The 25,615-nt window shown below is 30.6% G+C and overlaps 1 protein-coding gene across 1 annotated transcript in view; it reads right to left on the reverse strand.

Annotated features, from left to right (window-relative positions):
- Window positions 1-1,830: 1,830 nt before the first annotated feature.
- The window catches only part of LOC148276947 (uncharacterized), a 118,355-nt gene continuing 94,570 nt past the window's right edge, over window positions 1,831-25,615 (reverse strand). The window contains exons 6-14 of the mRNA XM_088233557.1: window positions 24,853-25,062; window positions 22,229-22,367; window positions 21,703-21,889; window positions 21,420-21,593; window positions 21,227-21,345; window positions 19,958-21,016; window positions 16,462-16,652; window positions 13,295-13,409; window positions 1,831-2,633 (exon numbers count right to left, since the gene is read on the reverse strand). Coding sequence (XP_088089683.1) covers window positions 1,963-2,633; window positions 13,295-13,409; window positions 16,462-16,652; window positions 19,958-21,016; window positions 21,227-21,345; window positions 21,420-21,593; window positions 21,703-21,889; window positions 22,229-22,367; window positions 24,853-25,062 — 2,865 coding nt within the window. The 3' untranslated portion in view covers window positions 1,831-1,962. The remainder of the gene's footprint in view (window positions 2,634-13,294; window positions 13,410-16,461; window positions 16,653-19,957; window positions 21,017-21,226; window positions 21,346-21,419; window positions 21,594-21,702; window positions 21,890-22,228; window positions 22,368-24,852; window positions 25,063-25,615) is intronic.

Consider the following 25,615-nt stretch of genomic DNA (forward strand, 5'->3'; position numbering starts at 1 on the left):
TTTCTAGGCGTTCCGCGTTCGAACAACGCCAGCAGTCTAATTGTTTGTCCCCTGTCCTGCGCAGATGAGGCTGTCCATAGAGCTGGGACAGGACAGTGTAATTTTGTGTATTGTATTGTCCCCGCGGGAACTCGGCTTTATTTTTAAATTAACACAAAATTATGAGGGTACTTAAATTTAAAATAAGATCAATTCATCTACTGCTAATGACGACTATTTTTATAGGAATGCCATAGATTTTTATTTTAAAAAGACAATTGTTTGGAACATAAAAATAAACGCATTTATATTTTTTTCAACAGAAAAGAAGCTTTTAAGAATATGAAAGTCTAGACATTTACAAAACTCACGATCTTTTATCGGCTATATTAAGTGATTATTTTTTGCACTGTATAACATTTACCATTCTGACTAAAAGTACATAGTTGACTTTAGGTATGGCATATTATGATATTATGTGCTTGATTTAAATTTATATTTAAGTATTATCACTTGCATGCGTGTTGCTTTACTGTAGAGAATAAAAGCATGGAAAAAATTAGCTACAACAATTGTTGAAAAGTGGTAAGTTAGACTAGACTACCTTATTTTCAATAGCTTCGTATTTGTTGAAAAAGCGAATATTTTTATCAATCCATTAACAAAGAACAGAGTAACAAAGAACAACAAAGAATTGAGCATACCCAAAATATTGTTCATAAATGCATTTGTTTGAAATTCGAACATAGTTTGGAAAAATAAAATGATTGAAAAATTAATCACAAAAAGGGAAAAAACATACAAATGACCAGTCGTTTTTTTAAAAAAATATTGTCCTTAACTATACTAAATCAAAACATAGTTTTGGCTTTTATAGTGTCACTGAAACTTTATTCTTGATGTAATAAATACTCTAAGCAGAATTAACCCTTTGTTCCCTGAACATGGATTTAGTCGAGTTTTCGAAATTTTTATTTTTGAATTATATTATTTAATGCTAAAAAACGATTACTTGTTTTTTCGGTTTTTTAGAAAAAAAACTACATAAAAAAAATAGTGGTAAAAATTTGTAATTAGTGAATCGCATTATAAAACGTTGTTATTTTTACAATATTTACTCAAATAAATGAAAAACCCGCATTATAATCAAACCACAAAAATAATTGAGAAAAAACTATTTTGCCATCGTAATCATAATATTGAGGATTGAAAAGGAGTAGTAATTTTACACAAAAAAACGGGTGACAGCTTTACATAAAACTGATCCCCAGGGCCGCGATTATGATAGGAAGCTAAGGACGTCATGCATTCATGACGTTATAGTTAAAGATAAATTCTCTCGAGCGATTACGAAGATACACTACCGACCCCCCCCCCCCCCCCCCCCTTCAAGTTTTGATGTAAGTACATCGGTTTATAACGACGGGTCTAGTCTTCTCGATAAAAACGTATTAAGAAAAAATTGAGTGAAAAGAGTCAATTTTGAAGTCGAATTAAATTACGACACTTTTTATCACAGAAGCCTATTTGAAATAAAAATGTGAAATATCTTAAATTTTAATGAAGTGCGGAAAGCGGACTGAATTTTCGGGGTCGTTCATTGGTCGGATTCGATTATATGACGTCGAGATGACAATTCGGTAGAACATACAGAAGTAGATAGAGAAGGTGCAGAAGTTAAGTGTACCTTCTCGATATGTACAGATGAAGATAGCGTGTATAATGACAAAAAATTTACCAAATATGCACTGACAGTGATTAGTTACATCAATTACATTCTCACGTAAGAAATTTATGTCATAAAAGAGTTATTTTACACCGGGACAAATTAGTACCGTCAAGGAGCAAAGGGTCAAAGTATTATCTTAAAATGCTGAAAAAATCAAAACTATGGAGAAAAAAACTCGGAAACTGATTTGGTTAACATCACACATTTCTAATTAAATTCTTTGAATAGTAAGTATCATGTAAACTTGGATTAAATTATTCTTCGGGACTATCAGAGTCACTGCCGTCGTAGATGGCACTGTGGATTTCTTGAACAATGTTGGTATTTTTTTGCTGAGAATTATCTGTATTACCTAATCTACTGTAACTGACATCAGCTGACCCCATCCCGCCATTGCAACAAACGCGCACTTCTAACTTGGTCAACATACAAGCAAGAAGGAAGTAGAACATTACTCCAGCGACAATAACAACGATAATGGCGAGTAAAATGTACAGCCTAAACAACCAAGAAGCGCTCTGGATTTGAGGAAGAACTTGCAGTGGATAGCAGTAACTCTCAGAGATGCTTCCCGGAACATCTGAAGACGAATTCACGAGCCGCGCATCATCTGGGCAGCTCGCACATTGATAGTTGTAAGGCCCAGAGCAAGAAGCGCAAGAATAATGACAATCCAAACAGATCTTCGGTGGTATTGGCTTCATTATATTCCTATACGCTTGGTTTTTCTGCCCAGAAGAAGATTTTTTCACCGACCTTCTTTTCTTCAAAGATGCTGACAACGCTTCGATGCTCTCGAAGTTGGAGACTGTCTCCATCGGCTTCGGTTTGACCGCCTTCTCGTAGAAAGATCGACTAGCGAACGTCTTCTCGGGACACTTGGAAAAGCACTGACCGGAGTAGAGGAAGAACGCTTGATGACACTCTGTAGGGAAAGAAACAGCGCAATTAGTAAATTTAAGAATTATACTTTTTAATTTAAGCAAAAATGCGCGTTTTCAAATGCAACAATAAAACATTATTCACTCGCAACATAAAATTATGCGTATGAAATTTAAAAGCAATCGTGTTAAAAAACCATACACATAAAACATTGGGTATTGCTAACCATTTTTAGCTAGTAACAACAAATACAAATATAAATTGTGTAAGTTATTTGAAAAATATAAATAAAAGCCACTTTATAATTGCGTGAAAAAATAAATAATTTGTGAGATTATCATTAGAAATCAGATTTAATCTATGTTTTTATTACTTCAGAAAGAAAATGAGCAAAAGCAAAAAAATATACATTAATTTATGTTATTAATATAATATATTATAATTTATAGTACATGGGACAATAAAGTGACTAGAAACTCTAATAGGTAAGCAAAAAATTTAAATGTTTACGTCAAATCAAAGAACAAAAATTGTTTAATATATGCATTTTCGATTGTCTTGTAACATAGTTACTAACCCTAGGTTCAAAGTAACTACGAATGAATGAAATAATTTTAAGAATTTTTGATGGGATAAATAATTGAATAATAATAATATTCTTTACACGGGTAGGAATAACATGTTTTCTTATTTTTCACAAAGGTAAATAAAGAACCGAATACACTAAGCAATGTAGACACATTCGGTTAAAAGGTACACAAAAATAAAAAAAGAACATAAAACAGCTGCTAATCACCAAACACCAAAACAAAAAAATACAAGTAGGAAACGAAACATGCCAATTAGGTCAACTAAAACAACGAAGAACGACAGAAAAGATAACTAAACAAGTGAAAGAGGTAAAAAATAAATCTAAAAATGTACAGAGAAGAAAAAATAGTAAGAGGGATAGAATTATACACAGTACGAGATATGAAAACCGCACAAGCATAGAAGCAAAACAGAAAATACTAGGGGCGGGGTAGATAATCACACTCACCCTCCGCTTGTAGAAGACAAAGATTCCATTCCTGCCTTATTCATTAAATCTCTTTTGCAGTTTTTTGCCCTTATAAGAAACATTTTCGATAAAGATTTCGAGAACGATCTTTTAATCATTTAGATCTCGGCTGAGCCCATCGGCGACTGTAGGGATTGCTATTCGGTGCAAGAAGGTTCTAGTAGAAGTGACCCCCACCTGTTAACTCAGATAATACACAAGAGACAGAATACGTTCAATTAGGCGACAAGCATAATACTCCAAACCATCCTAATACGAAATATCGGCTTTTCAGAAGGAATAAGAATATTGGCCAGCTAGTTAAGGAACACATATATTGCGATGCAATATTGATAGTCAAATTCATCATTATTATATAATATTACTACTACGTAAATAGGATAAATATTAACAGATTCTTGTACACATTTTTACCAAATATTAAATTGAGACTTAGTTTTTTAATCTTTGTTAAAAAATTACTTTTTATTTCGACACTGAAACTGAATTTTCAAAAAAATTAATAGTGAAGGATTACTCGCTAAAAGGACTTTGAGTCAAAGTTTAACTAACGGGATATTCTGTTTAGTAATACCGTATATACTGATAGTCAATTCGGCAAGTTTAAAGTTTTCTTTCTTTTTCTTAAATTCCTCGATTGCTTTAACTGCAAGTCGTTTATTAAAACATCTTGAATTTATTTGATTACCTGTAGTAATTTATCATAAGGCTTTTGAAATTACTTAAATAAATTCGCATTTATTTTGACAAACAGTTATTTTATAATTGCAAACCTTGAGGTCATGTAAAATTATTTAACGGGTTAACTTCGTGTGTTGTATTTCATACAAAAAAACGGGTTAACCTCAGTTCTCTAACATACGAGTATTAATAGTAAAAATCCTAAATGATTATGATAAAACAGCTAAAACGGGTGGAAGTATTTGAAAAAATAACATTTCTGCAAATAAATTTATAAAGGTTATTTCAGGACTAAGATAAATAAATAAAATTAATTAATGATAGTGTAAGTAAAAATGTAAATAAAAATCTGATATTTATCGAAATTATACATTATTACCAAAATTATTGATAAGAAACGATGAAGTGCTGTTCCTCGATCAACATAGAAAAAACTATGCCCTAATGCACGAATGTCCCGTTTTTGTGGTATTGTAAACTCAGGACAATATCTGGACATTTTCGTTTAAGTCTACCGCGATTTAAACGAGCATTAAATAAATATTCCAGATCATGTCTTGATGACGTTGAATGTTTTGTCAAAACTTTAAAATTTTTTGTTTGTCTCTTATATTTGTAGTTTCGACTTAATTTAAAATGCATCTGATTAACTTAATAATAACGTCCGTTAGTAAAAAAAAAATAGAACTATAAAAGCCGATATTCCATATGACGGTTATAATAATTAATGCAGGCATAATTTTTCTTTCAATTAGTCTACTAACTATAAACTGTTGGACCTTACTTACCAGCAAATCTAACCCAAAATACTAAATCCTTAAAATTATATATTTAATATTGAAAGCAGAAAAATATTATCATATAAATCACCTGAGCAGTAGAAAATAGTCCATATTGTTGTTGGTTATAGGAGTCAAAATGTATGGGGTTATAAAAATGTTCGTTGGTTGTAATATAATTTGATTTATGATTTGATGATAAAGTTTAAATTAAGTTACGCTTAAAATATCAAATGTTAAATGGTTAATTTTAAAATATTTTGTTATAGAGGAAAAAGACACACAAAAAACAATTTTTGGTTAAAAATTTAATTTCAAGATACCACAAAATAGATAAAATGATGTTATCAACATGTACACAACAATTGAAACATAAGTAATATTGGTGTGTTGTATTAAAATTAAGTGTTTTTAAATTTGACTGTTTTAGTCCAATAAAAAATTCAAGTCATACTTCAAATTAAACTAAAAAAGTCATTTAAATGGGGCAAAAGTCTATTAAATCTTAATATTGTATTAGAATTATTAATCTTAATTATATTTTAATTGGTTGATGTCGTTTGCCCAATAACATATATGTGTAAAACAGATCTTCCAAAAAAACTTACGTTAGAATAAAACGAAATAAACATAAATTAGTAAAAACATAAACAAAAAATATCAAACATAAGAAAAGGCCAAACAAAAAGGGTTTTAATTACAATGAAACAAATCTTATATTTTGTATTAAAACATTTCAATTTTTATTGTATTATTTAAGTCTTTCGTAGGTTATATAGTTTTAAATATATACATATTTTATAAATAATTATTACAGAACAGTATTCATTCAAATTGAAACTTATTTACACCCAGGGTCAAAATTTAATATTTAAAATACGATTTTACACTATTGAAGGGATACTAAGGTTAGTTTGATACACAATAATCACCTCTAGGACATCAATAAATAATATCGTCATTCAATTACATTTATTGTTAACCGATAAAAAAGTCAATTTTGCGGGAACATTTACATAAGTTACAGATTTCAAAGTTCAAAATTAAAATATTGAAAGAAAAACCTATAATAATGAAAACAAAATTTATTTATGTTTATGTTATATAATGCAATGTTATTCGTTTAGAGTTTATACTTATAATTCTTTAATACTATTTAAGTATAAATATCACAAATCATAAAGTGAAACATCTAAAGATCAAGTCTTTGATATTTTATAATTCCATGTTCGTCATAAGATGATTATGTCCTTTATTAGCTATCTATGCTCGAGTTTATTTCGAAGTGAAAGAGTATTTTCCATAAAAATATAATGTAGTACACAGTCGTCCAATCACAAAAAAGAAGAGAAATATTTTTTTGTATTCTCAAATATAATAAATGCATTTAAAAGCGTCATAATCACATCAGTAACGTTGTCAATATCTAAATAACATTGTCAATACCTCAGTTAGATTGATAGATTGGTATTATTAGTATATAAATAAGTTTAAGAATGTTTTGCATGAACTTCAAACTTTATACCGCGTTGTTAATATTTTAGTCAGTAAAGTTTATAATCAAATACAGATAATTCTATGCATAATTAATTGTAAAAACTCTAAAATAATACAAATTTACTTAATTTGACAATGATTTTAAAGATCTAATGTAATTTTAAGGAAAGTTAGACTGATTTAATATAAAATACTGTAAAATATCGTCCATTTTAATTTATTGAATCAATATTAAATTTATCGAAAAATATTACAAAAAAAAAGCTCTCATTCTCTCACGAAACGTTCGACAAAATTTCTAAATATGTAAAGTTAAAGTTTTTTCATGAAATGGCATCGTTACAATGGTAACTAGAGTTTAAAAAAATCTATTTTGCTTAATTTCATTAACGTTGAATTACAAAATTATATTACCTAAATTAAACCACAAATAGCGTTTAAACCAACTGTGCAATTATTACTTGTAAGTTGTTGAGATGACATTAAAAATAATTTTAAAATATGCATATTAAGCGATGTAAACTATAACAAAGTTATTAAAGAAAATTTGGTTGATATTTTTCAAGGAATTAAATTAATAATAGCTTATGCATGTCGCAGATGGCTTTGCTGAATAATATGTAGTGTAAATACTTATATTTTACTACTTAGCGAATAAAAAAAATAACGGCCATTTACTGCAATTTTGTTGCAACATACCGTTAGAAAAAAAAGGATAAAATCAGCCTATTTTATAAAAAAACCTATTGCGTCTTCAACATTTTTGACTAAAATTGAATAGTATAATATAGAAATGTTATAATAAAATAAATAGAAACGAATTTGTTTTTATCCACTTTTTTTTATCATAATGACCACGACGTTAGTGCTTCAAATATAAAACTAATATAAAGTAATGTTAATTTATTATTTTACTCTTTGACTTCGAAAATAAACCCCGATCCACGTTTACAAACATTGACTAACAACATCTCCAAGCATTTTCATGTCTTAAGTAATATTCACATATTAAGCTACGCTATAATTATTGGTAAGAGATATGTATTTAAAATTTACCTATCTTTTAAACGCTGAAATTATGTAATAACGTTACAAATAAATGACCAAGTGTGATGTATAAAAAACAACAATTAAACATTCTTAATCAAAATAAAATACAAATTTTAAATAAAAATAAAGCAGAGAAACAAATGCCAAAGGGTGATAAAAATGAGGTGTAATATTTAATTTTGTAAAATAGGAACGTAATTAATGTGATAACTAAACTCACAATGAAGTTTGATTACATTTAAACGGTGAAATATAATATTTTCTACATTTTAAGCTTCCAATATTTTGCTGATAGCTCTATAAAAAGCTTTCTCTAGGTTGACTTGATACTTCCAATTTTGTGAAAACTTTTGAACTATGACAATGATTTATTGGTCTTCCTTTTAGTCGAAAAGTGACGTCATTCTATCTGATCGAACCAAGTTTTACGAGGATTTTCGAGAATAATATAAATGGAAAGAAGAGAGTTTGAAATTTCATAGATGATTGCTTCGGATATATGGGAGAAGTCTCTATGTTAGAGAAAATATTATTTGAAGAGAGTATTTCGTACAAATTATAAAAAAAAAACTATTCCAAATGTAACAATCAGAAAACAACAATGAAATGTTTCACTAATCATATAATACAAAAATAAAACCTATTATAAAACCGTTTAAAATAAAAGTGATGATGTATGCAACAAAATATATCTCAAAAATTCCTTACAGATGTTTACAAAAACAAAATACCAAAAATTTTACTTGTAAAACGTAGACACGTCTTGCTTCTAATTAAAAACGAAAAAGTTTGTGAAAATAATGCATTTTATCGATAAGTGATGCTACGATGTTAATAAATGATAAACGGGTCGATGAATATTAAATTCGCCATTTTCTAAAATCAACTATTAAATTATTTCAAGAAAGGAAAGAAATATTAATTTTTGCAAATAAATGTATTTTTATAGAAAAAAAATGAATATTTGTTAGCCATTATTGCAAATGGAATATTTTTAAATAATCTATTTCTGAAAACATTTTTGGATGTTATTGTAAGCAAATTTAATATCCATTAACGTGGATTTGACAACATTTTAAAACCAAGTAAAACACGTTTGTATTTGAGTTTTATTGATTATTATTATAATTTATTGATAATTACACTAATATGTCGCTGAATGTTTGAACTTACAGCGAATCATGGATGAAATCGATTCATTATTAATAATACTATAATTTATCGTAACGTGCGATACTTCTGTAACATTCATATTAAGTAGGTTAATTGCACTTGACATTTTAAGCAATATTTCTTAAGTCCGCGATATTACACGAAACTAATATTACAAATTGCCACTAAGTAACTTTATTAGGAATACTTTATGTATTTTGTGCGAAAGAAATCAAGGTACATGGTATAAAATTTGGCATACGTCCCATTTTATTGCGACAAATGGTTCTAACTAACAATTAACCACGATTAAGTATTGTCAATGGATAGACGATTCATTGGCACTTAAAGAATTATATTTACAAAATATAGTTGATTAGAGAGGTTTAAGTTATAAGCTTTATCTTGATCATAGAATAATCAGAATTATTTTATACATTAGAAGTGGGAGAATTAATTTTTCGTTTCGTATTTCACGCAAATTATCACTCTCCTTTCAAACAAGCCTGTTGTAATTTGTTAATCTTAATGACTCCCGAGGGGGTGAAATCCAGTTTTTTGTCTACGAACATTTGGAAAAACTCAAATATTGTAATGAAACCAACTGGTCCAAGAAGAAGTTTAAAAATTGAATAATTGTTTTCAGGCGTTTCCTAGTATGTGAAATAATTCAGTCAGATGAATCTCTTCACAACAATAAAGGTTTCAGCTCTTCCACTTCACTAAAATCGACAAATGAAAGAATTGAAGAAATATGGATGTTCAAACATAGGCAAATGGTGAATGTTACACAGTGTGTAAAGTGGCCACTTAAACCAGCCAACGACAGGTCATAAGCCCTGTAGATGCCTAGACTTCTATATTACCTTTTCTTAAATGTTCTTTATCTCTGTTGCAATATGTTAATAATATTGAGTTGATACAAGAATTGAATGACTAACCATAATTTAAAGTAAATAAAATAAAAGACGAAATATAATAATTCAATAAAATTGTAATGACATCTGTCTATACAATTTATGACATCATGTCCGCCTCGTGGTGAAATGGTCAGCGCATTTGCCTACCATCCAAGAGGCGTTGGGTTCGATATCCGACTTAGTTGATATGAAATATTTATTCAAAAAATGTGTTTACACTCTAGAATATTTCATAGTTCCTGGATTTGCACCTGAAGCGCAAGACTGATCGTTTTATCTTCATGTAACAAAAAAGGATCAAAATACGCTGCAACTAGTAAGCCATAAAGTGGCTCATACACCATCAGGCGAGGAAAGGGAATGAGAACTTATTTATCTTAAAAAAATGGAATGAAAACTCATCAAAATATTTAACGATATTTCGTGTTTGTCCAAATGTTTGTAGACAAGGACTGGACTCAAACTAACATATTAAAACACAGATGAAGAACATTGTATCTAAGGTAATACGGAAGTCTAGGCATTTATGAGGCTTTTGATCTGTCATTCGCTGGTTTGAGAGTCAACTTTGCACACTGCGCAACATTTACCATTCTGCTTATGTTTGAACGTCAAAAAATCAATTTATTTATTAAGGTTATATATATTGGGCCGATACGCATCGCATGGAATTAATATTTTTAATATAGAAACGTATTCCTATGAATTGATAAAGGAACAGCTGTGATTCAAAACAGGCAGACAAATAATGACTTGTTTAAATAAAGTTATTTTCACAAAAACAGAACACTGTTCTTGAAAAAAGGTTAGTGTTTTTTTTTAATGTTGGTAAATATCTGAATTTGCCTCTCAGTTTAAAACAAGAAATTTAAGGCAGGGTTAAGGGATTATTTATTTGGAATAAATAATACATATTCTGTAAGTGGTTAGTGAAAACAATCCTTCAATTCTAAAGCCTTGTTTAAAGCGCTTTTGGGCGATTTTAAGAAGATTTTAAGAAGATTTTACGAAAATTTGTTGGAAATCTCTCCTCTATTATATTCAAGTTTTTTTTATTGTAATAATTTGATAACTAGCCAAATACGATTACATTCTTAGATCAAGATAAAGACAATGGCTTAAAATCAGACGTAAGGCAAATAATTACATTTACATTTCAATTTTTCAAAAAAAGATTTATCATCACCACGATTTTGTAACAATAATTATATAAATTCTCACACCTCAATTATTAAATAATCAAATTCACTGAAGTAAAATTAAAAATAATTTATAATATATAAAAAAAAATGTGTGAAATAAGTCGAAATATTTTTATATTATAGTTTAATAAATGTCTATTTTTGAATATACACATAGAACCAAATGAAACAATTACATATACTTTAATTCAGTGTCAGATAAGGTTTAAACAATATTTAATTTCATTGCAAAAAAAACAAAGAATCTGAATTAATTATTTTAAAAAAAATCATAATTAAATTTTATGTCCATAGCTCATTTCAGACGTACCGTCCAACCCCACAAGGCACGCTAAAATTGAGGTGAATTCACATTTATTATATTCTTTTGTATTCATTTCAAATCTATTCAACGGTTACTATCAGGTAAAATTCCTGCATATTTTTCGGACTCATAGTGTTTCGTTTGCTTGGTATTAAATATAAATGTTAATCCACTCCATGTTATTTTATCGTGCGGTGTGGATTTTTGCCATGGTGTGAAATGGGCCAATGTAAAATATATAATATAACGTCAATTTATCAAATGTATATTTTTATCAATAAAGCAAGCATAATGTATAACGATTAATTAAAAATATGTAATACTCCTAAAGTAAATTATTATAAATATTACAAATGGAATCTATGTTCGATTTTCTATCAGAAAATGAACAAGTTTAATTGATTTATGAAAAATAAAGACAAAACAGAAATCAAATATGTACAAAATATAAAAATATCTGATAAATAATTATGTAATTTTAAATTACGGAATAAAACTCAAGTAAATGTATATAAACAGACTTAAAAATACACAATTTATTTAAGCATAAAATAAACATTTTTATAGATGTTTCTGTGATGTTAATATTTGGGATTAATTACAAATTGTGATGTAGAAAGAACTAATAAGAAGACGAAATTATTAACTTATATCAAATGGTAAAACATACAATCTACAATTATTGTTAACACATCACAAATAACGAGGAACGAAAGAATGAAATAAAGAAACATCCTTTGAGAAGTTTTTGTTTTACAAAATTACACACTAAGTGTAACAAAACCAGATGAATGTATTTACAATTAATTAGTAGAATAAATGTCCATACCAATATTAGAAAAATACCAAGTTTGTACCAAATTTCGATTTTCCTTTGTCTTGGTAATGATCGATTTATTACTCAAAGTTTCTCTCTAGCCAGTAAGTGTGAATAAAAAATGTGTATGGAAATGTAAAGCGTAATTTTTATTTTTTTAATTTGATAACTATATTGATATTTCTAATCCCTTTTTTTATGAAAGCAAATGGTTTCGTTACACAAAGCATTTTATTTATTTTAAACATGCATTAATTGTATTTTTTGTTAATATTCTGCGAGGGTAAAAAATATGGACCAAAGAACAGGGTCACATTGTTACAAAAGGGTAATCTATTGTTTTTGAAAAGGGTTATCGTTTATAATTATACGAGTTCAGTATCTAAATAAACAAATAGACGAGCGGTTGACCCCTTATTTTCCGCCAAACATCAAAAGGCTCTTTATTGGAAAGACGATTTAGAAATTTCCGACGAACTTTTTTTTAATTGTACTCGCATTTTTACACTTGTATTTACCACAATTTGAAAATTGTCTAACTAAAAGTACAAAACATACCTCGATCACAATTTATTTTATTAAATAGTGGTACATTCATAGGATGAAGATTAATTATTAAGTCATTCGGTTAACCGAAATCGCCACTTGGCGAAGGGTGGTAATTGCCTGATGATCCGAAAATTACGTCACTGAATGTTTTTAACGAACGATTTCCGTTCAGTCTGCTGCGAGTTAAGCTCTGTGAAATAGAGCCTTTACAGGGGTAAGATTTATTAGTAAACTCTTGATAATTATTTAAAAATCTAGATTTCGGCCACGATCGCGATTCTGCGTCAGGAGAAGCACGCGCAACGCGATCGTCTATTAATTCTAATTGACTAATTAATATTTCTGTAGATAGTTGACTTAAAATACTCTCACACATATTAGCGCTGTTATTTGATGATGAAATTGAGACCGAATCATTTTTATTATCAACTAGTTTATTATCAATAGCCAGGAGCGCGTCATATTCTTCAGAAACTATTGTTGTTTCTTTTCGTCGTCTCCCATTCTCATTAGTTTTTTTCGTATGATTGTCGTTTTCGGAAGATTCCGTTATGTGGTCATTTTCGGATTCGTCTTGGGCGGGTTTCTTGTGAGTCACTTTAGATGGTCGTCGTTTTGTAGTTTTCGAAGAACTTGGCGAGGCATATGGGATATTGAATGTATGGAGCAATACAAGAAGAAATAAACACAAACCTATACAGTGTTGCGGCTCCGTAGCTACAAAACTGAGGCAACCGGACGTGGCAGCAGAGTCGTCAGTAATAGAATCCTGAGCTCCTTGTTTGTCTACTCTCCCGTCTTCGCGAATCTGGTGACAAAAATAAAAACTTATATAAAACCCACTTCGAATGATCTCTTGCCAAAACAAGATATTAAACTATATCAAGTTTTTCCACTGACATTTCTTGGTGGAACTGCATTTTAATAATAATAATGAAAATACGTATGTAGTTTTATTCCACTTTTATATATAAATTTTTACCAGTGACCGGGTTTCGTCGTGACCGACATCGTCAGACTGGTGGGAGACTAAACAAATTTTTATGTTACATACAAAAACAAGCAGGGGTTGTAAATCATGATTTTATATAATTATAGAAATAAAAGAGTTGAAATTAAAATCATTTAAGTATAAGGTAATAACAATCATATGAATTTAAGTTTTGTTTGAATGTATATAATAAAAACCGGTGTAAATTGTATGAAGTTTTGTAATGAAAAAGAAAATGTATTGAGTCAAATCATGTTTTTGATAAAAAAATACAAATGTTCGATTCCTTCACACATGCAGCAAAGGCGAAAAATTAGATAAAATTGAAGTTTTAGAAATGAACCGCTTAAAGAATTGCCCCGATAAAGTAATATTAAACGATCAGGTATGTAACACACGTTCATTCTCCATTATTGTATCCATTAAAATACAAACAATGAAACTCATCGATAAGAATTAACTGCCGGGAATTTTGCTTTCAGAGAATCACTTAATTACCCCGGGCCCGGGGGACATAGCTGCCGATGGAACTACCAACTAGCGGCCCCTGTTATAGTTTTAATTAAATTTAAATACATTTAATTCAAATACATTTTCATTACAAAACTTCATAAAATTATGTAATTTACAACAGTTTTTATTGTATACATTTACACAAAACTTAAATTCATATAATTGTTATTACCTTAAACTTAAACGATTTCAATTTAACAAATTACAACATGGATGGAAAATACCTTAAATAAGGGAATATGGAAGTCAATGCATTTACAGGGCTTATGACCTGTCATTGGCTGGTTTAAGTGGCCACTTTACACACTGTGTAACATTCACCATTTTGCCTATGTTTGAACATCCATATTTCTTCAATTCTTCCATCTGTTGATTTTAGTGAAGTTAAAGAGCTGATTTTAATTTAAACTAGTTTATTTCCATAATTAGATAAAACAATGATTTACAACCCCTGCTTGCACTTGTATATAACATATAAATTTGTTTAGTCTCCCACCAGTCTGACGATGTCGGAAACAACGAAGCCCGGTTACTGGTAAAAATTTATAAATAAAAGTGGAATAAAACTATACACGTATTTTTATTATTATAAAATATTATAACACTAAGATCAGTATTTCATTGAAAACGTAAAACAAACTAATCCAAAAAATCAACGAGGTAAAAATAAAAGTGATTTAAAAAATGTAAAAGGTTTTAAGACGATATTATTTCAACGGAACAAATCATTGTTCTTGATTTTTAGATGTAATAGTTAATAGAAACGTTTGGTAAGAATAAAACAAGAGAAAAATCATGAATCAAGATATGTCAAAAGACATAACACTTCGGATAGCCAAAACAAAAAGTGTTAAGGAAAAGAAAGGGAGAAATCACCTAGTACTTTACTTGAAGGCCATGACAACACCAGCCATTTGTGAAGTGAAATGAACACAAGTGAAGTGAACAAACTGACAAAATAGTTTAAAAAATGTATATATGGAGCTTTTTTGCCTATTTTTTTTTGGTTAACAGTTTTGATAATTGTAAATAACATGGATGTTTTGTACATAAGATAACCTGGAAAAAGAGGTTTATGGATTATACTGATATTGGCACACCGGACGTCCCTGATTTAACGAAATATTGATATGTTTCGATTTCCATCGTCAGTTTTTAGATTGAAAATTCTTCCGGCGATAAAATCAAAATTACTTACATTATTCAAATGCTGTAAAAATCATTCTATATTTTTCTATTTGACTAACCTACACTTAAATAATACCTACTGAATACTTTACCTGAAACTTTTATAATTTTTCAAAAATATTCAATTACGTACCTATCTACTTTAATGTAATATTTTACCTTTGTTAATGAATATCCAAAAAGCATAATGTAATTCGACACTAAAAAAAACAGTTTATTAGACCTTGGGGGGATCAGTGCTGTGCAAGCTCCTGACGTCACTGCGTGAAGATCTATTGTGACGGGGTTATTAGACCTACATATTGAGTTGTTATACCGTAAAACGCTTGAATTTCAATTTTGTATCTGTCATATAAAAGCCACCTGTGCGTATATAATTGACAAATAAATAAATACTTATATTACAAATGCGCAAATGTGATTGTTTGTTTGTTTTTTCCTCACGTCTCAACGGAGCGACTGATAAACAAAAATTTTATGCATTGGGATAGCCGGAGAGGTGAGAAATAAAACAGGATACTTATTTATCATATCATTTTTTGAAAATGTGTAGGCGGCAAGGTGGGACGTCAAAAATAATATATTTTTTTTGTAATTGATTCGCTTTATCTATGGTTCCTTTCGTTTCGGTTTTATTGTAGGATTTTAGATTTGTAAATAAAAAATTAAACTACGTCGCTTTAGATTAAGGGATTGTCGTATTTTTTTCATAGCGATAGTTGGAGGATCGGCAATCGATACAAGCTACTTTCTGTACAGAAAAAATATTATTCCTCAGGGAAAATTCTTATTGCCTAATGACAATACTAATAAATTACTTTTTTTTTTTTTAGAAAATAAATATTTGCGTTCTTATGATTTACCCAAATATTTAATTTTGAGGGCCATTTTCAGCAAGTTGTAAATAACTCACTACTAGAAAATGGAATCAAGTTGGGGTAGAGTGGGATTCGAACTACAGACCTTTGGTCCGTGAGTCCAAGACACTAGCCACACGACCACAACCCGACCACTTAACTTATTATCACCATAATACCAGGTATACCAAATAAGTAAGTAAACAAGTATATGTAAATATCTAGTATAAATAAGCAACGAGTTTACTTTACTTTTAAAATATCAGTTAGTTTACTTCATCTGCAATGTTCTAGTGTTATCGAAAACCCACCTTCTGAGTATCCCTCCACCTTGAACTTGTCCGATCAGACTCTATGGAGTTGTGCTGTCCGGCCTCTCCTTCGCCCATGTTGAGTTCTACTTGTCCCAAAGGATTCGGTACAGTTCCTGGAACCAGATCCAGTCCCTCTTGTGCTGGTACTTCGGTTCCGTAGAATATCATTCCCCACTGAGATAAAGAACCTAAACAATCGATCATTTTATTAAACAAATGGTTTTGCCTTTGTAGAGAAGTTGTAAGAATGGAAAGTAATTGAAATTCCTAAATTCCACACAAGTCACGGTCAAAAAAGTTTCGCTTTCAAAGAAATAAAAAAATATAATAATCTCCCTAATGAAATAAAAACTAATATATCACTAAATAAATTCAAAGTACGTTTAAAGAAAATAAGTACAAAGTACACAAAAATAAAGTATTTCTGTTTTTAAAAAAAAATCGAAATGAGATAATTTTAAATTACTAAATAACTATAACGGTGTAAGTCACTCTTCAAACACAAGAACTAGTCTGTTTTTTGGAAAGTTACAGTTATGTTTAAAAAGGCTATAAAAAAATGAATAGTGGAGCTAGGTAGAAGTAAAATGGATTGTCTCATTCGCCCAAACCAATATTGAATCAACCGCTCCACAAATGTATAGCTTATGTTAGGTTTTTGTTATTTTTATTGTGCGTTTTGTAATATAAAAAATATAAATGTACATATATACCTTGTTTTTAAAACTGTGAATATTTTGTTAACTATCTCTGTTTATTAAGTTAGTCTTCTTTGTTTATTCTCTAATGTAAAACATTTCAAAAAAGTATATTGGTAAGTGTCCTCGGCACGGGTAACCCCAGTGAGGTCACATTATGTTTATTATTAATTATAGTTTGTAAGAGAAAAATATAAATAAATAAATAAAAAATAAATAAAAAAATAAAAAAAATAACATTAACTTAATATCGTGGGTATACTGGCAAAAAAAATTAACTCCAAAATATGCGGATTTGACTTAATGATGCAGTTTTGTAAAGTTTTTAACGCTCTACAAACTGGCAAAATACACAAAGTCATATTAAATTTCATATATCTGTAGTTTTAAAAATAAATTTAAGGTTAAGTCGTATACCCGGTATTTTATTCAGGCTAAAAGCTTTAAATAACTTAATATTTACTTAAAATAAAATTAAGAAACGGAAAAATCAAAAACATGTTCTTAAATGAGCACTTAACATCTTAATGTATTTAAATAAGATATAAAAAAGTAAAATTGGAACAGAACTTAAATGCTGGATTTTTCAAAACAGGGATTTGAGAGTTAAAGCTTTTTGCCAGTATACCCAAGATATATAAAAGTAGATTGTCATAGAAAAAAAACATGTATCATTTTTGTAAGAATATTAATAATTTTTATCTATTTTTTAATTGGGTCAAAGGTTCACAAAGCCATCAGCATGTTGATAATTGTAGAACCATCTCATCTATTAAAAAAATTCTAATATTTATGAAGCTACAAACATCGCGTTTTTTGTTTTGTCGTATTTTAAACCGTAATTAAATATAAGTTATTGGCCTCTTGAGCGAGTTGACGGTTTATTAAGCAACAGAATCCTAAAATCATTCTGTACAATTCTTTTAGGAATAAAATACGCGACTAAAGTATATTATCAATAGATCTATATTTTTCTAAGAACAAAAAAGAAACACAAAAAAGAGTTCATGCAAAGGTATATTAATTTGCATTCTAGGCATTTTAAAGCGTTTTACCTTTATAATGTAAATGTATTGAAACCCAAATCAGTCAAACAGATTCTTCTTGGATTAAAATAATGCCTTGATAAAGAGACAAATATCTCGACCGAAACAAAGTAATTATTTGATATTAAGAGAGTTTATTACCTGTCGTAACATGAATTGTGGATTTAAAGTCGGAAAAATATTTAAGGTTCATACAGTAGACACTCTTTATAAAATAAATTCCACTATTTTTTTTAAAGAATACAAATTTATCAAGAAGAAGAAAAAAATTTGAGATGAATACACTCGATACCAACATAATATTAAAATTCCTAAATTCCACACAAGAGATGGTCAAAATAGCTTTGTCTTCAAAGCTGTAAAAAACTATAATAATCTCCCCAAAGAACTAAAAACTATTAAAAATAATATATTAATAAATAAATTAAAAGTAAATCTAAGATTTTTTGAACACGTGTAAAAACTGCATTAACTTTCAATTAGTATGAATGTATTATTATTTTACGTTTTTTTCTTTATATATCCTATGTTTAATTTTTTTTTCTCGTGTATTCGTAAATTTAAAATTATACAAACTCTTATAAGTAAACAACTACAACAGTGTAAGTCACTCTCCAAGCACAAGAGTTAGTCTTCTTTTTTGGAGAGTTACAGTGATAACATTTACTATGTGTATAAAAGTAGATCTGTATAGAATTTTAAAAAACAAGTACCTTTTTTTGAAATTTATTTATAAAAAAAAAATAAAAAAATAGCGGACGTTACGTTCGGGTATTCTTCGAGTACAATAATACGAACAAAAAAGATAATAAAATAAGTATAAATTTTTAATAATTTCATCGTTACAACGTAGTATTTGGTGATACTTTGTGACTTACTTATTTCACGCAATGCAAGTTACATGTATTTTGTCTCTCTGTATTGGTTCGTTTGTTTTTTTTTAATATGACTATTTAAGTGACACGAATAAATAGTATATTTAAAAACTAAATTTAAAGATAGACGAATTGAAGTGGTTTATGTAAAGATAATTAATTATATTTTAAGGTATGAAAATATATTTCTAAGTAATTAGTAGTGATTCGACGGCATGTATCACGTATTCGACAAAGCGAACATTTAACATGCACGTAGCTCAGAAAACTAGTATCGGGAGTATTGAGCGTGCGTTTATTGGTTTCTCATACAATGATTCGAGTGAGGCTTTGTGTTTGATATGAGCAATCCAAGTTGTGTAGAGATCAAAGTTTGTTACATAGTCATTGTAAATTCAAACATGCAGCTTAAACATTCCGAGTGAACCAATAACTTGGTTTTAATGGCACTATTTCTACATATATTTGAGAATTACTATAATATGAACGCTTGCGAAAAAAGTAACATTAAAACAATAAATCATAAGGTTTTCAAAAGTGACAGGGTTTAAATGAAAAAAGACAAAGCGACAAAAACAATGTGCAATATAGCAACATAAATAAGAAACATGCTCGAGATATAAAAACTACAAAATAATATTAAACGGTACATGAGATAAATATTTAAAGGAAATAATGTGTAATAACTACTACGTAATCTGGAAAAAAAGTAGTTTTTTTTACAACTACATACAAAATAATAATAAAACATAGATAATACGTTTAAGTGGTCACGTTTAACACTGTAAAAAAGGTTTAGAGAAATCTAAAATTAACAAGCGATTTAAAACAGCCAGGCAAAATGTTGATGAAGCTGAAAAGCTATCGGCAGTACCCTTGTCTTCCGACGTGAGACTGGATTCATGGTGATCTCTATCCATTTCGCTGTCCAGGGAATCTTGAGGAGCCAAACCCCCCAGGAACAGTTCCGGGTGGAACTGAGAGAGAGGGGGATGCTGACGGGATGGCTTGTTTCCAACAACGTCCACCTTCGGGTACGGGAACAGGGCAGGGTAAATATGCTGTATTTTGGGATATTTCTGGAATAACGACGGGATCCTAGAATTTTTCATGGCCACGTGCCCATCTGGGGGCTGATCTACGAAAATGAAGCCTCTAAAGTTTGGTGGGTTCGTCGACATTTCCATTGTGCTCGGGTAAGGCATCGTTGTGAAATAATCGTCTTCAGTCGAAAATCTGGAGTTAGATTTCTTCGCAACTGACTCCACTTTGTAAACAGGGTTCTCAGATTTCAGATTCATATTAAGATCGAGATTTGGTGGCTTTGAAACATTCTTCTGCAACTTTGTGGTTTGGTGCGGAATAGATGAATCTAGGTTTATGTGAGTTTTTGTTAATTTTAACACTCTTTCTTTCGGGTTTTTGGTAACGCCGGACGTTATAAATGTGGTTTCCTGTTTTGGTTTTTCAGTTACAAGGGACGTGAAATGTGATTTCCTTTGACCGGAAGAAGATGATCGAAGTCCGGAAGACGCGTCTGTTTGTCGTTGAGGACCTTTTCCGTTACCATATTGTCTATTATAAGAAGAGGTTTTATTAGTTATACCCCTGAGACTCGTTACAGTGGGCCTAATGGAAGACTTGTTTTTACCTTGAGAGTTTCTATTTTGATTTTTTACATTCTTATTTTTTTTAATGTTCCCGCTGGAACTGACGACATATTGGGTAGAGAGATTGTTGTTTCCATTACTTTGAGTTTTTCCAGTATTCTTATTTCTATTTTTATTAGATGGCATCACCATGGAAGGCACAAGGACGGTCTGGGTTATGTTAATTTTGTAGAAATTGTTATTGTAAGGACTGGGATCATTTTTGTCAGCCGGGCTGGCTGTGCCATAGAATATAAGCGCCCAGTCTTGAAGAGTGGCGCGCCCTATAAATGTCGACAACACAAACATATTAGGAAGCATAAACGTTATCTTGTTCTGTTAATATGAATAACTCAGCCAGAATTAGAAAATTACCCTAGATCAATGAGATTTTAGTTAAAATCATATAACTTACAGCTAATGTTAGTTTGATTATGGTATATTACAAAACGACGTTATTTAAAAAAAAACGAGACAAATTAAAAGATCCATACCCAAATATCTTCCTTCGTTATGAATTTCCAGCTGCCAAATTCCATAAGGAGATTCTCCCCATGTATGGACTGACATAAAAGGCCAGGAGACGAAACCATTACGGGAAATATCATGTGATCTACAAATAAGGAAAATCATTAGAAAGGTGTTTTTCAAAACACAATTGACGGTTCTGTAAGGGTATTTCTTTACCTAGATGCCAGTAGAGTAGTTTTTGTTCCGGCTGGTGATGTAAGGTTGATTTGCAGGTCTCCACGACGAGCAGCTGACAAGGTGATTTTGGCTTGGACATGTTCCAAGTAGTTGACTCCGGCGCAGTGGTTTACTGCAAGCTGTAGTACAACTTGGCTTTTGGCGGGAATCAACCTGGATAAGAAATCAGTCTTGAAGGAACGTGTAAGAGGCAAAACAAAATTAACAAAAGAAACGAATAAATAGTAATTATTCGTAATAGTATCATTTGCATGGTACTCACTTATCAACATGTGGAGCGGAAACTTCGCAATGACGTTGTTGAGGAACTGTTCTCCAGGAGCGAGCGAGGCGGACCATAGCAGAAGCATCCATCAACCCATAGCCGAAGGAGTGAGATACATTTCTACCGACGCCATTGGTCCGCCAGCCACTGGTAGCGAGGTTGGCTGGTTTTGCCGTACGAACCACTAAAAATAAAATAAATGAGGAAATGTGAGGCAGATATTATAAATATGGTAATGAGATACTTTTAAATCAAATTTTCCAGATACATCCAGATTTACCACTGCATCACATCTAATTTGGTTAGTTTTCTTTGATTCAACTTATATGTTCATCTTCGTTTTATCCTTTTTTAAACTAAATTATGAACAAGATACTGTATTGGTACACCCATTGCAGTACATCTTGATATTTTGTTAAAAGGAGAAAAAGTCAGACGCTTTAGATGACGTTAGAGCGTTTCATATCATTGTAACAATGATGAATGCCTATATCTTCCGAGAAAAAAGAAGAGAGACTCTTACCAATATGTTGCATGTCTCTCCATGTTAAATCCCGATTGGCTTCTAAGACCAGAGCGCATATTCCAGCAGCTAAAGGAGCTGATGCAGATGTCCCCGTGTGACTCGTAGTACAGGAATGATGGAGATCTGTTGTCACAACCTGGAAATAAAAAAAAATGGCAAAGAAAAATCAGACAAGCGAAATGAAAACTACATTTAATCACATCATAATTATTTAGTAATTCTTTTTTTGTTCACAGTGTTAGACCAAAGACAGAATTAATAACCTCTTCAAGTGGAAATACACCTTCTCTGAATACCTTTAAGAAACGCCTGAAACATTCCTATCCTTTGAAACCTCAACTATAAATTATACAAAACGTCAAATAAAAAACAATATTTCAGCAGTTTTTATTTTATCATAAATTTACTGTTCACCGTAAATATTTGCTTCAATAAGGTATTTTCACAAGTCAGTAAAAACGTTAGAAATGTAATTAATATGTAGATAGGATTTTACAATTCTAATAATATAACTATCAATTAATTCAAATCAAGTTTTAATTTTCGGATTTAAAAATCGGCACACAAAAAACGGCTAGCAGTTAGCGTCACGTTATTTTAAGGTCGGGTGTTATGACCGCCGAATGAATTTTAAAAAATACCAAAACGGGACTTACTTAAAAAACAAACCTCGTATTTTGATATTTGTTTTGTCGAAAAAAATCAATTTCTTATAGATTGTAACTATTTACCAAGTACCGAGCTCGGGCAAATATGTGGCGGCAAATCAATTTTTCTTTTTTAACATAGAATATACTATACTTTTATGTCAATTACTTTATTAAATCATATCAAAGAACTCATTTCTTATCATTGAAACCTTAGTTATGTTAGAAACCTAAATTAAGAAAAAACAGCAAAAAACAGAACAAAAACAAGTTTATCTCAAAACGACTACTTTTAATTTGCGGCTATCTGCCTTAAGGGGACCAGAAACGTTTCAACGGCCGAAAACTGGGTGAGAGATAAACATAAACCTATTTTCTTTTTTGAATGTTTTTTTATGCATTCTTGATGAACCAAAGCTTGAAAATTTCCAAAAACATTAATTTTAAGAGTAATAACAACTCGCGAACTGCTTTCCGTGATTCCAGGTGAACGAGTAAGAGTTTTTTATTTTCTTAGTGTCATTTTGTTGGAGAGATTTCCCTCTGTGGAATGAACCTAAATTCTATAAATAATCGTCAAAATTAGAGCAACGGTGACCAAGAAATCAAAAACATCAACATTTCAAGTTATTTGTGGTTAAAACGATATTAAAAAAATAATTTTCATATGCAGACATTTAACACTTTGACCACAGGCCGAATACAATTAGAATTTACCCTGTGCCCGGCCCATTTTCGTGAAATTTCATGCATTTTGAAGGGTTTCTTAAAAGCGACATAATTATGAAAATACTAGATTAAATTTATTGAAACTCATATTTATTTGAAACAATTTAATAACTCATTTTTGTATGATAGTTTTGTCAACATTGGCCTTTATGGGGAGCCACATTGCAATCCTCGCACATATACAGGTCTCACTCCTTTTTTGTGTTTTATATCCCGAAGCCGTGTAAACACGTGATTATAATAATCACGCGCTGTGTCCCAGTCCCGTGTTTTTACGTTGTTTACCAGCAGCAAAAAAGTACTAATAAGAGTTACTAGATGCCAATAAAATGCACTTTTTTAGACAGCTGGTAAACCACGTGAAAACACGGGACCGGGACACAACGCGTGGTTATATAATCACGTGTTTACACGGCTCCGGGATACAAAGTGTTAAAAAATCAAACCGATATATTTAGCCGTTCTTGAGTCATCGTGGAAAAACTAGCGGGAAATGATGTTTTAAGAAAAACGCAGTCAAAATTTTGGAACAGGATAACGGCCATTACGGACACTCTGCTGGCCTTACAATTTTGGCTCTCCTGAATTCAATTTTGCGAATATCGGAAGTTTTTTTTTGTGCCAAAATGTTCTTAAAAAAATGTATTAACCGATTTTGTAAAAAAACAAATATCGATTTTTTCGAAATTTCAAACTTTTCTGGTCCCATTAACACATTGAGTAATACCACAAGTAATGAAGAAACAAAAAAAAATGCGGGGATACCGTATGGTGTATTATTGAATTGATATATTACACGTGTATAGCAAAGCACAATAGTTGCTTTGTATAAGATAGAAATAGGTCACCCCTTTCAATTTATCAACCAAAGATGAAAAGAAAACGAAAACAGGAAATTTTCAATTACGTAATTGGTTCCAAAACCATTAAAGAAAACATCTAAGTATTATACAGAGCCCCCTGGCGAAAGTATTTTTTTTTTTGCTCGGGATGGGTATATTATATTTTGAAAGAGGGGAGGTTGTATTATTAAAAAATTGTTTTTATGCTCAAAAACTGTGAATTATAATAAATATCCGAAAAAATAAACTGATATTTCATTAAATCATATTTTATAAAAATGTTTGTGAACTATTACAATGCGCGCGTTTGCCTGCCATGCAAGAGGTCTCGGGTTTGATTCCTGACATGTTTGATGTGAAATATTAATTAAAAACCAACCAGACTGCACAGCATTTTTCCTACCTGTTTATCATTCGTGGATCCACTGCTGTAAGTGGTAGCCAGCGTGGAGCTGCACATTTCGGAGTACCAGGGGACTTCCCCCTTCTCCGTGGCAGAGCTGATGGAGAGGGTCCAAATAGAGTTGGTGTAACCATCACAGTTGCAATTGTCGTGGTCTCTTCCCCCATTGCCGGAGGCCCACACGAAGATTGATCCTTTACCAGCCCGACCCTGGGAATAAACATGGTGTTTATACGTGAATCACAATATATCTCACCCCAGAAATCAAAATTTGCCTATTTTGAGTTATTAATGCAGTCTAAACGCATTTTTCTCTTTTTTAGGAGACCACTTCGTACCTCTATGATTTTTTTTGAATGAGATATGCCACACACTTCGATATTCTTTGAAAACAATTGAAATCAGTATTCTTTGAAAGCAATCGATGAATATCGGGGAGAATGAAGTATTTAAAAAATCAATTAAGTTAAATATCAAGAACACTAGTATGACGTTTTTCTCATATTTTTACAGCATTCAAACGAACTACAAGAAAACTGGGCATTACAATGTCAAAAAGTTTGTTTTTGCTCTCCTAGAAAATGGGCAATTTAGAGGTACATACTACAGTGTTTTTCTGAGGGTGTGATATTTTATGACATATTGTTAATCAAAACATAATAGAAGTCTTAGAAGACACAGGTAGCAGCTACCTCAGATAGCAAGAGTTACTAGTGACATGGTTGGATGGGAAATATAATGCAGATATCTCCAAAGAACCTTC

This window comes from Micrasema longulum, unplaced genomic scaffold (assembly GCF_059751315.1).
Source record: "Micrasema longulum isolate JH-2025_06_02 unplaced genomic scaffold, ASM5975131v1 h1tg001120l, whole genome shotgun sequence".
Lineage (NCBI taxonomy): Eukaryota > Metazoa > Arthropoda > Insecta > Trichoptera > Brachycentridae > Micrasema > Micrasema longulum.